The sequence below is a fragment of the Toxorhynchites rutilus genome, chromosome 2 (assembly GCF_029784135.1).
Source record: "Toxorhynchites rutilus septentrionalis strain SRP chromosome 2, ASM2978413v1, whole genome shotgun sequence".
NCBI lineage: Eukaryota > Metazoa > Arthropoda > Insecta > Diptera > Culicidae > Toxorhynchites > Toxorhynchites rutilus.
The window spans coordinates 230077065-230089135 of record NC_073745.1 but is presented as its reverse complement, the minus strand read 5'-3'; the positions used below and the strand labels follow the sequence as shown (position 1 = coordinate 230089135).

The 12071-nt window shown below is 39.3% G+C and overlaps 1 protein-coding gene across 1 annotated transcript; it reads right to left on the bottom strand.

The window, feature by feature from the left end:
* Positions 1–893: 893 nt before the first annotated feature.
* LOC129764623 (actin, muscle) lies at positions 894–3749 on the bottom strand. The gene is made up of 3 exons (XM_055763886.1): positions 3595–3749; positions 1215–2201; positions 894–1143 (listed from the first exon to the last, which is right to left on the bottom strand). The coding sequence occupies exons 1-3, from the start codon at positions 3632–3634 to the stop codon at positions 1040–1042; spliced, it is 1131 nt and encodes a 376-aa protein (XP_055619861.1). The 5' UTR covers positions 3635–3749; the 3' UTR covers positions 894–1039.
* Positions 3750–12071: the final 8322 nt, after the last annotated feature.

The following is a 12071-nucleotide window of genomic DNA, read 5'->3' as shown; positions in this document are numbered from 1 at the left end:
TCTTCATGGAACGATTTTTTTCTTCTCCGGAATCCAGAAATCAAATCCTCAGCAGACGCGTTTTTGTTTTCATCTCTTGCGCCACCAGAAGCTTGGGATGGTTTCGATGATTATGAGTTCTAAATTTATCCCACCGAAGAACACGGTCCAAAACTCAAACCAGCTGCGATGATGTGAATCATATATCGTATTTATTTTGGCGGCGCATTCTATCCCCCGCATCACAGCAGCAGGATGAAAATTCATTCGTGAAAATATGCTGTTTATTGTTTGCTGTTCTTTACGAGGTTCTTGGCGTGGCAAGGCTTACAAACGCCACGAATGGCATTGCAGTGGTGTGATTTCGTAATATCGCCCACCACGTGCGTGGTTTATTCCGCGTGAACACCTTCAATTTTCGGTTTGCGCTGTTTTGGTCGATTGCGTCATGTGCGCTTACTCATACGAGACCCTGGGGAATGTGAGGAGAGGGATGAATGAAAAAACACGAATTGTAGCCTCAAAATTATTTAATACTTAAATTATATTATAACAAAAATAAGTTTCCTTATGGCACACAGTTCTTTTTCATTGTTCGCACTTTCGTCGGTGTTTGTTGCGCGAATACAGGTGACTTCCTTGAAAAAGGGATAGAGCGAAAACCCGTTCGAAGGATTTTGGTTTATTTGTGGTGTTCTCGATTTAAATTACGTTTTATGCTTCTTTATTTTACAGTAGGTTTTTTTCAATAAATACTTTTTCTCTCATTTATTCGGTTTTTCAATTAAAAAAAGAACTAAATATAATAAAACTGACGTTGGTCGTATAGTTAAAACATACAAAACTTAAACACGAAGTAGATGTTTTTGTGTATCGTAGTGTTTTCGCAGTATTTTGGCTGTTTTGATGTGTTTGTTTGTGTGTCGGTGTTGTCGTTTCTTGTTGTTGATGTTGAAATTGCTGATGTTGATGTTGCTGTTGTTGCTGCTGCTGTTGACATTGTAAGGATAGAATGGATGATAAATACAAGAAGTAGCAAAAAAGGTTCGTCGCGAACTGCTTAGAAGCACTTGCGGTGAACGATTCCTGGGCCGGATTCGTCGTATTCTTCCTTGGAGATCCACATCTGCTGGAAGGTGGACAGGGAAGCCAGGATGGAACCACCTGAGGGAGGGAGGAAAGTGGACAAGACGTTAGATAAGTGACGATAGGAGCGAGAAACAAGTTTGACTTACCGATCCAGACGGAGTATTTGCGCTCTGGTGGGGCAATGATCTTGATCTTGATGGTAGATGGGGCCAGGGCAGTGATTTCTTTCTGCATGCGGTCAGCAATACCTGGGTACATGGTGGTACCACCGGACATGACAGTGTTGGCGTACAGGTCCTTACGGATATCGACGTCGCACTTCATGATCGAGTTGTAGACGGTTTCGTGGATACCGCAAGATTCCATACCCAGGAAGGATGGCTGGAACAGGGCTTCTGGGCAACGGAAACGCTCGTTACCGATGGTGATGACCTGTCCGTCGGGAAGTTCGTAGGATTTCTCCAGGGAGGTGGACGCAGCAGCGGTGGCCATTTCCTGTTCGAAGTCCAGAGCAACATAGCACAGCTTTTCCTTGATATCGCGAACGATTTCACGCTCAGCAGTGGTGGTGAACGAGTAACCACGCTCGGTCAGGATCTTCATCAGGTAGTCAGTCAGATCGCGACCAGCCAAATCCAGACGGAGGATGGCATGTGGCAGAGCATAACCTTCGTAGATTGGGACGGTGTGGGAGACACCATCTCCGGAGTCGAGCACAATACCGGTGGTACGACCGGAAGCGTACAGGGACAGAACGGCCTGGATGGCGACGTACATGGCAGGCGAGTTGAAGGTTTCAAACATGATCTGAGTCATCTTCTCACGGTTAGCCTTGGGGTTCAGGGGAGCCTCAGTCAGCAGCACTGGGTGCTCCTCTGGGGCAACACGCAGCTCATTGTAGAAGGTGTGATGCCAGATCTTCTCCATATCATCCCAGTTGGTGATGATACCGTGCTCAATTGGGTACTTCAGGGTGAGGATACCACGTTTGCTCTGGGCCTCATCACCGACGTACGAGTCCTTCTGTCCCATACCGACCATCACACCCTGGTGACGTGGGCGACCGACGATCGACGGGAAGACAGCACGTGGGGCGTCATCACCGGCGAAACCGGCCTTGCACATACCGGATCCTACATGGAGAACAAATAGAGTTACAGGGTCAACGTGACGTCTTGTTCATTGGACTAAAATCAGCGAAACTGCGGAACGTAGGAAAAAACAGAATTGTTACAGCTGGACGTGAGATTTTTCCAAACTATTGGCCCCGATGGATAGACGGTGAAGCATCAAATCCTGTTAAAATGGTATGAAATTGAGGGCATATAAAATGAAGTACGGACTCGATTATATAAAGACTCGAATAGTGGGGTAAAAATTTTGATGTTTGGATATTTTGATTGAAATTCCAGGAATTGTTTATAACGGTATTGCGGCGAAGAAGGAAAAATTGAAGGGTGTTTTTCAAAGAAAAAATTGTACAGCGGTTAGAGAACTTCAATTTGGTTGTTAGAAACAATCAAGATAAACGTCATTGAATTTTCGGGATAAAATTAATAATAACACCTTCAAAACCATAACTCTGTCATTGTTGAGATTCGACCATATGCGTAAAAGGATTTTTTTCATCGAATATGATCTCTTTCACCTTTCAAGAGATTATGGATAACTTTTTTTTTCATGTGGGAAAGATGTGTTCCGACTTTAAGGGGATCAAAAATGAAAAAAATCGGAGATTGTTTATAATCAAGTTTGGATTTTTCAGTGAAACAATTAATTTGAATTTGATTTCCGTTCAAACGCGGAAATATCCGTAGAATCGCGGAAATGGATTTGGCTCTTTAATTAAAATGGCACAAAAACATTCCTTTGGGAAGGTAAATTTGCATTAGGAACGTTAATGACATTGACTTTTCATTTAACTGTTCGCCCATCAAACAATTTTTGCTCCGGATTCAAACAATCCGAACACAAACATTATCTCATAACGTTTGTGGATTCATTCTTGGTGGTTAATAGTATCCAACCTTTAAAAGAGATGGGATATACATGGTAATCACAGTTGTCAATTTCCATCAGAACGAAAATGACACACAAAGACACTTTTTTGGGGAAAATATGAGGACGGGATGACACATATTAGAAGTATTCTTGAACGATATTTCCTACGACTTCTACAGATGTAAAAGATTGTAATTTTGTGTGTCATGTGCCACACCCATTTTGTCAGCTTTCAGCTAACAATATTCGAAACATTATGGAAAGCGGTTTATTTCAATACAATCTAGAACCATCAATTCAAATGACAAATGATTCACTCTTAGAAGATTTTCCTATGCACGATCACTTAAGACGAGTAATCCATTATTCCACTGGACGTTTCCACTAAATTGTCTCTCAGACTAATATTTCGCACTGATTTATCCCATCATTCCACAGATCACTGTAATTCCATGAATAATCCTTGTGTTTTCCAGCGTTTCTTCGCAAATTCTGCTAAGTTCCAGCAGCAGCAGCAATACGCACCGTTGTCAACGACCAACGCAGCAACATCATCGTCACACATTTTGGCTGTGGGGTACTTTTTAGGCCTTTCACCGGAAGAAGGAGAGAAAATTTAAGGTAACGTGAGTCCGTTCACCACGAGTTCTACACTTGAGACTGTAACGGTTCCACCGACCGCAGGACACTTTTATACCTTCGGCTTGGCGAGCTAGCTCCATCTAATGCATCCTCATCCTCGGAAATTCCTCGCTAGTTTCCACCATTTGTCTGTGTGCGTGCGTGTGTCTGTACGCAAACACGCACACACACACATACACACATTTGTCTACCCTCCCCGGAGTTATGAATTTTCACATTTCTCCAAACATCTTCGCGCCGTTTGGTTTTCAGTGTTTTTTCTTAAAAATAGATTGCGCACTTTTTTCCTCTCCGCGCGAGGAGAGTGCAGCAGATGGAAAAACGGCTGCTGCAAAGACAACGAGAAGCGGTCTGCTCAAATCATCGCGTACGCATCATCGCATCGGCATCATACATTAGTCAGACCGTATATGGATGCGAGGGAGAGCGAATACACTTCGCGTGTGTTTTTTTTCCACGGCCAGCCAAATGCTTGGAAAATTATGCATGATCCTACCCTCCCACACGGACACCTCGCCACGTCATCGTCGGTCTTTTCCGTACATCCCGCACCCGAACTGATTATGCGCAACACGCCGACACGATCGCGGCTCTAGCGCGCATCCTGTCTGTTGTTGTTACGAACGATCGCGAACAAAGAGAGAGTGAGAGCGGATTAGCAACAAAAACAGAGAGAGGAGAGTGGGTAAAAGAGATCGTTCTTCTCCAAACATACAAACCAATAAAGGCGCTATGGCCTGTGTGCTTGTAAGGGTACACGGAGGATGCTTGGAATATTTTCTACTGATCGCTTACCGAAAACGGATGGGGAAAAGTCCGTATAATTCTAGATCTTTAATAATTAGTCTGAAAACATTCATCAACGACACTTTGGGGGATCAAACAGTCAGGAGAAATTAAAAATGCATGAAAGAGAAATTTGAGCTTTTGATTATTCTATAATAACATCAACTATTGAACGTGGAAATTTATGTCCACGGACAGATCTGCCATAAGTCATTTTACGATCACGTAATACATGCAATTCTAGGAAAGTGAAAATGGAATCATGCTCTGTTTAAATTTTCTATTCACGAATTACATGGCAACTCGACTGGCCGTTGGCAGCACCATTTCAGATAGCAGTGAAACGTTCTGGGTGTAAAGACAAGGGTCATTTAATCAACTTTGCATACCTGGAAAAAAATTTCGCTGACAAAAAAGTTATTTAAAAAATTAAAATTCATTTTTCTCAAAAACGTTTTTTTTTCAAATTCCCAAAAATATATATATGAATAGCCCTTAAAGTTTCCAACAAATCGTCCATACTTTTTCATATTTTCTTTGATAAAAAACAACTTATCCTAATTTTCTATCAATTCGAGATAGCGACATAATGTATTCGACAAAGTTTTAGATCTTGTTAAAATAATAATTATAAAAAAAATTCTTTTATCGAAGACATCAACTTTCTATCTTTTATAGTTTTTGGAATATAAGTCATTTTTGTATGAATTTTTGTATTTGACTCCAGAAAAAAATAATGTTTTGCTCGTAAAATTTTTGTGTGTAAATTCTCACGTTTGATATGTTCTTGACATGCTTCTAAATAGCGAAAAGTTAGCAGAGCCTGTTATTTGCGATAATTTATACATGAAAATGTTACGAATTAAGCACTACAGGGAAACTTCGATATAACGTACCCTCGATATAACGTCACTCGATATAACGTCACTCGATATAACGTACATTTTACCTCGATATATTTCCAAAGTGTAAAGGAAAAAAAATCAATATTTTTTTCCTGATAGAACAATGAATTATCTGTATTGTGATGCTAAAACAAGTTTTGTACCTCCAATCAATCCCGAAATACAGCTGGTTTTGTTATTCCGGATTCTAAATGAATCAAGCTTGAATCAACAGTTCGAAGGGAAACATCGTGAGAAAGGCTGGCTTCGTCTTCTGATTGAAGTTATTCATTAACTTTTCTAAAACAGCAACACATTAATGTATTATAGACTACGTTTGTGAGTACTTTATTATGCTTCGATGTAACGTACAATTCGATACAACAATATTTTTTCTAGAAAAATGAATTTCAATTTTCATTTTTTTTACAATGAAATTTTTTTTATGAAAACCTAAGTAATTTGCTACATTTCATTCTCTGACCAACTTTTTGTAGATCTCATAGTTTTTATATTAAGATTTAAAAAAAAAAAATCACAGGAGGGTTGTGTCTGAGACACGACCGCATAGTTGACGTAGGATTCCGTGAGGCTGTTGATTTGGATATGTTTGAAGAATTACATCGTTAAACTCTTTGATAATGATTTGATGGCCCTGAAAAGGACAATTTTGTTTGGTTGTTGGGTATTTTTTGTTCACTCCACCAGTATTTACCGAGTGATGATGACAGAATATGGTAGACAGTCGTTGGGTGGTACGTATCAGATAGAAGATGCCGAAGTGGAATGAGATATGATGAAAACCGCCCTCTGTGATCCTAGACGAAATGCCTCCTGTGTTATGTATGGATGAAATAAAGAAAGAAAAACTCACCAATGTAATATAAGATAATTACCAATACCGAATACAATTATCAATTTTTCTCATAAATAAAAACATGTTACTTTAATATAGAGAAACATATTTGAAATGGAAAACGTAATTTTGTTTTATAATTTTTACTTTCTGAGTGTTTATTGAACCCAATGCGAATTTCAATTGGACTAACAACACCTAATACTATATGTAGAGCAAATGGAAAATCACCTTTTCTAATATTTTTCTACTTTTCCAATTTTTTCTCGCCGCATGAACTTTTCTTGGGTGAAAATGAACACAACAAAACAGACAGCTTAAACCGAACGAGCCGTTCTCGAGCAGGAACACACCTTGGTTTTTATTTATAAAAATTGAAATAAATCGTTTCATATAACAAGTCATTTTTAACACAACAGCTAACATATACAATTTTACAATTACACTTGTGCTAAATTTTTCTCAATACACGATCGGTCATTGATATGAAATTTCACGAAACAACAACAAGTTTCAAATTTAAATTTTATTTGCTAGAATCAATCGTATCACTCACCCTACTTGCATTATAAAAATGCCCCCGACTTGCATATATTTGCAATGCCGATTTCCCCCAGGCTGCTTGGTTTTGATGTCTCTGTTAGGGAACCGCCGCACGTTTCGTCAATTTCGACCCATTAGATGTGGATATTTCCGTCAGGATAGGGGTTGAGATTTGTTCGCTAGTTAGTTTCATGACATATATTATTTTATTAAATATAAAGAATTGTGATGGAGTGCCGAGATCGATTGACGCAATAATTTCATCAATCCCTCATGAAATGACTGAGCAATAAGCGTTTGAAATTGGAAAATTTTCACGATGTGCACGATTTTAGATTTTCAATTTGTACCCCAATATGTTCCCGAAAGACGCAATCCTACGTCAAAAATTCATTGAAAAAAAAAATATTTTGGATATTAAAATTCATTTTTCTTGAAAACATAAGCTTTCAAAATTCTGAAAAAAATAGATATAAATAGCCCTTGAAATTTCTAACAAGTTTTCCACACATCGGACGATGGGAACATTTACATGGAAAAAGTTTTTCGAACAACAACTTTTTCATGTTTTTCTTTGAAAAAATACTATTAATGTTTAATTCGTTACATTTTTATGTATAAATTATCGCATTTTAAATGCTCTGCTAACTTTTCTCTATTTAGAAACATGTCAAGAACATGTCATACGTGAGAATTCACGTACAGAAATGTTACGAGCAAAACATTATTTTTTTCAGGGGTCTTCATACAAAAATGACTTATATTCCAAAAACTATAAAAGATAGAAAGTTGAAGTCTTCGACAGAAATATATTTTTTAACAGGATCTATACTATCGGGGCATTCTTGTTCCGACTAAAATGTGTTTCCCCAACACAGACTTCAGAACCAAGATGTCTGGGAAAATTGGGATTGTAAATTAATGCAGGTCGGGAGTGTTTTGGTTCCGACTGAGATGTGTTTACCTAATACAGACTTCTAAACCAAGGTATCTGGGGAAATCGGCATTGCGAATACATGCAAGCTGCGAGTACTTTTCATACTCGCTTCCCTTTGTGCAGACTAGAGTATGTTTCCCTAACACGGTCTTCTGAACTTAGGAACCTGGGAAAATCGTGCAGACATTAGAGACGAATGAACCTTCAAGTTTAAAGCCTCTATAGTATAAAAAGTAGAAGTTGAAGTTGATTCATGCAAGCCGGGGGTACTTCTGCATCATACATCATACTGCATCATACCAAACGTAAAAGTACTGTCATTAAATTTACTTGTAACGAAGAACATAAATCACAATGCATTAATTAACCTTACATGGCATTTGTTTAAACTTTTTACTCACAACGCAAATATATTGAATTCAATTGAATTCGGAAATTGGTTCATTCAATCAAATATTCGATCAATACATATAAACGATTAATAAGCTAAGGTAGTCCCACGTCAACCTTGCGGTTATATCATAAATATAACCCACCCATTTTTTTATTTATAATGAAGCATATCCCATTTAAAGTTTAGTTTTTCTTCACAAAATATCGCCTATGCACAATGAAAAATGGCAGATCAAAAGTAGAAGTATGGACCCCGCTGAAGCATCTAAAGGTCGATTCATTTGAAAGCTGGTAATAAGAAATTGGCTCTATTTCAGAATGGGTTGAAATTGAGAAAATTTTTGAATTTTTTTTTTGAAAAAAATCAAATAAGATTAGACCAATTTCACGCCAGATAATTCAAAAGCAGCAGATTCTTTTTAAATTTTCATTGTAACGTTTGGTGGGAAAATAAGGTCGATGGAAAAATAAAAACAAAAAGTAGTGTCTGAGCCTAGAGGCACGAACGGAAAATTGACGTAGGACTTTGAAGACAATTGCTTTCGAACTGAGTTTTGATACTGCTTAGAAATCCGTCAATTTAATCCATTCAATACTAAATGGCCCCGTTATATGAACTGAACTGAACTTCAAACGGGTTGTAAGAGTTATAGCGGTAGAAATAATCCGAAACCATTAATTATAAGAACTTTCTATTTTCAATAGCAAGCTCTTGAAGAAAAATTATATAGATATTCCAACCAGGGTTACCATATCTACAAAATAAGCTGTATTGCTAAATATTTTTTTAACTTTTTAAAACCAAGAACCAAGATGCATATTTCAGATTTGTTATGTTTCTTACAGAATTTACAGGTTTTTCAAAACTACGTTCCAATAAGAGTTACGCTAACAAGGAGCGCTGTGCCACTTGCAGAGAGCAACATGTGGGGAAATCCTGCAGTACGACTGAGCATAAGTGTCCATATTGTGGGTAATCCCCACACGTGTTCTCAGTTTGTGGAACTTACAAGAGTCGTTGGCGCTCTTTGAAGGAACGCTCGAAGTGCACGTTTGCAGATGTTTTGAAGGGAGCTTCTCCACTGGCTCAATAACAACAACCAATCAGCACTCGAGGGGACATTAAAAACCCCAACTGTCCCTGTTTTTTCGTCTAGTTCAACTTCCCAATCGGGATTTATAAAGTTGTCTGACATTGCGGTTCACATCTTCAGGTGTTTTAATGTTTCCGATTCCATCAGATCCATTGATCCGCAATGCTTCCAGTGTTAAAGACAATGTTGCAGCAACTGATGCAAACCAGGCCCCCTTACAATGATTATCTCTCACGATGGCTCAATAGAGAGGTTAATAGAGAGGTCGGAGAGATCACTGTTTTGCAGTGGAATTGTCCTAGCCTTACCCCTAAAATCGATATGTTCAAATTTTTGACTCTTAACATTAATTGTGATGTTTTCGCTCTGTCCGAATCGTGGCTTTCTTCGCGAAATGATCTCTCGTTACACGATTTTAATATTATTTATTTGGAACGTGATGACAGATACGGAGGAGTGCTATTGGGGATCAATAAGTGCCACTTATTTTTTCGAATTGAATTTCCACCTATTGGAGGGATCGAAGCTGTTGCTTGTCATGCAAACATCAGAGGTAAAGACTTCTGTATTGTCAGCTTATACTGGCCTCCGAAAGTTACAGTTAGCCGAAAGAAACTTGCTGACATGTGCTCAATCCTTCCTGAGCCACGGTTGATCTTGGGAGACTTTAACTCTCAGGGAACCGCCTGGGAGAAACAGTACGACGACAACCGTTCATTGTTAATGTATGACCTTTGTAACAGCTTCAATATGACCGTTTTGAACACTGGTGAAACAACACGTGTACCGAAACCTCTTGCTAACACAAGTGCTTTTGACCTTTCGTTTTGCTCGAGTATGTCGGGTCTCTTACATGGGCCTCCCTCAGGGCTCATGTTTAAGCCCCCTTTTGTACAACTTCTATGTAAGCGATATTGACAATTGTCTTACATAAAATTGCAGCCTGAGACAACTTGCAAATGATGGAGTGGTATCTGTCGTAGGATCAAAAGAATCCGACCTGCAAGAACCCTTACAAGATACTTTTTTCAATTTTTCAATCTGGGCCATTGGGCTAGGGATCGAATTCTCCACGGAGAAAACAGAGAAGGTGGTTTTTTCTAGGAAGCATAGACCAGCAAAACCAAGGCTTCAACTTTTGGGTAAACCGATCACTCATGTTATGTCATTCAAGTATCTTGGAGTCTGGTTCGACTCCAAATGTACTTGGGGGGCCCATATTAGGTATCTGAGTAAAAAATGCCAACAAAGAATAAACTTTCTCCGTACAATTACCGGCACCTGGTGGGGAGCCCATCCAGAAGATCTTATAACGTTGTATCGAACAACTATTCTCTCAGTGATGGAGTATGGCAGTTTCTGTTTTCAATCAGCTGCCAAAACACACTTCATTAAACTCGAGCGAATTCAGCATCTTTGTCTCCGTATCGCATTGGGATGTATGCCCTCAACGCATACCATGAGTCTCGCAGTTTTGGCAGGCGTACTCCCACTAAAAGATCGCTTCAATTTATTATCTCTTCGGTTCCTCATCCGGTGTAAGGCTATGAATCCATTGGTGATCGCAAATTTTGAACAGCTTATCGAGCTAAATTTTCGCGTCGGATTCATGAGTACATATCATTCCTTCTTCGTGTATTCCCAACCGTGTTTGTTTTCCTGACTACATCAATTCCTCTGTGCATTTTGATCTGTTCATGAAGCAGGATATCCATGGAATTTCAGATTATCTTCGATCGGGGATCGTTCTAACGATCTTCGGTGCAAAGTATGGACGTATCAATTGTGATAATATGTACTTTACTGATGGGTCCTCTATGAATGAGTCCACAGGATTTGGAGTGTTCAACCAATTTTTAGGGCCCCCCAGTCTTCAGAATCCTTGCTCAGTGTTTATTTCTGAATTGGCAGCGATTCACTGGGCGCTGGACAGCGTCGCCTCACGACCTGTTGAACACTATTACATTGTAACGGATAGTCTTAGCTCTGTCGAATCTATCCGTTCAGTGAGGCCGGAAAAGCACTCGCCGTACTTCCTTGAGAGAATACGAGAAATTTTGAGTGCTTTAACCAGACGCTGTTATGTCATTACCTTTGTCTGGGTCCTTTCACATTACTCAATTCCGGGTAATGAGAGGGCTGACTCATTAGCAAAGGTGGGTGAGATTGAAGACGACATTTATCAGCCTCAAATCGCCTTCAATGAATTTTATTCTTTAGTCCGTAAAATACCATCGCTAACTAGCTACGCAAATGGAACGAAGATGAATTGAGCCGGTGGCTTCACTCAACTATCCCTAAGGTTAGCCTCAAACCATGGTTCAAAAGTCTTGACTTGAGTGGGGACTTTATTCGCACCTTCTCCCGACTCATGTCCAATCACTGTTCGTTAGACGCGCTACTCTTTCGTATCAATCTTGGCGACAGCAATCTCTGCGTTTGTGGCCATGGTTACCACGACATCGAACACGTTGTTTGGTCGTGCGAGTTGTATCTTGTCGCCAGATCGAATTTAGAAAATTCCCTTCGGGCTCGAGGAAAGCAGCCCAATGAGAGATGTGTTGACTCGGTTAGACCTTGATTACATGTCCCAAATATATGTTTTCCTTAAAGTTATCGATCTTCGTGTATGATTGTTCATACATCTTTTTCCCCTCCTTTTCGTCCTTCACGAGCTATCGGTTCCCTTCCCACTAACATTAGAATAAGTTAAATTGTAAATGCATATTAGATGTAAGGATAGTTTTAAGAATTGAGTGTGAAGTGTCAGTGTGAATGAGAATGTGAATGTGATTGTGAGTGTGAGTGTGAACACACATCTTCTTACATCCCATCCATTTCCTTATGAAAATGTGTCACCCATCTAA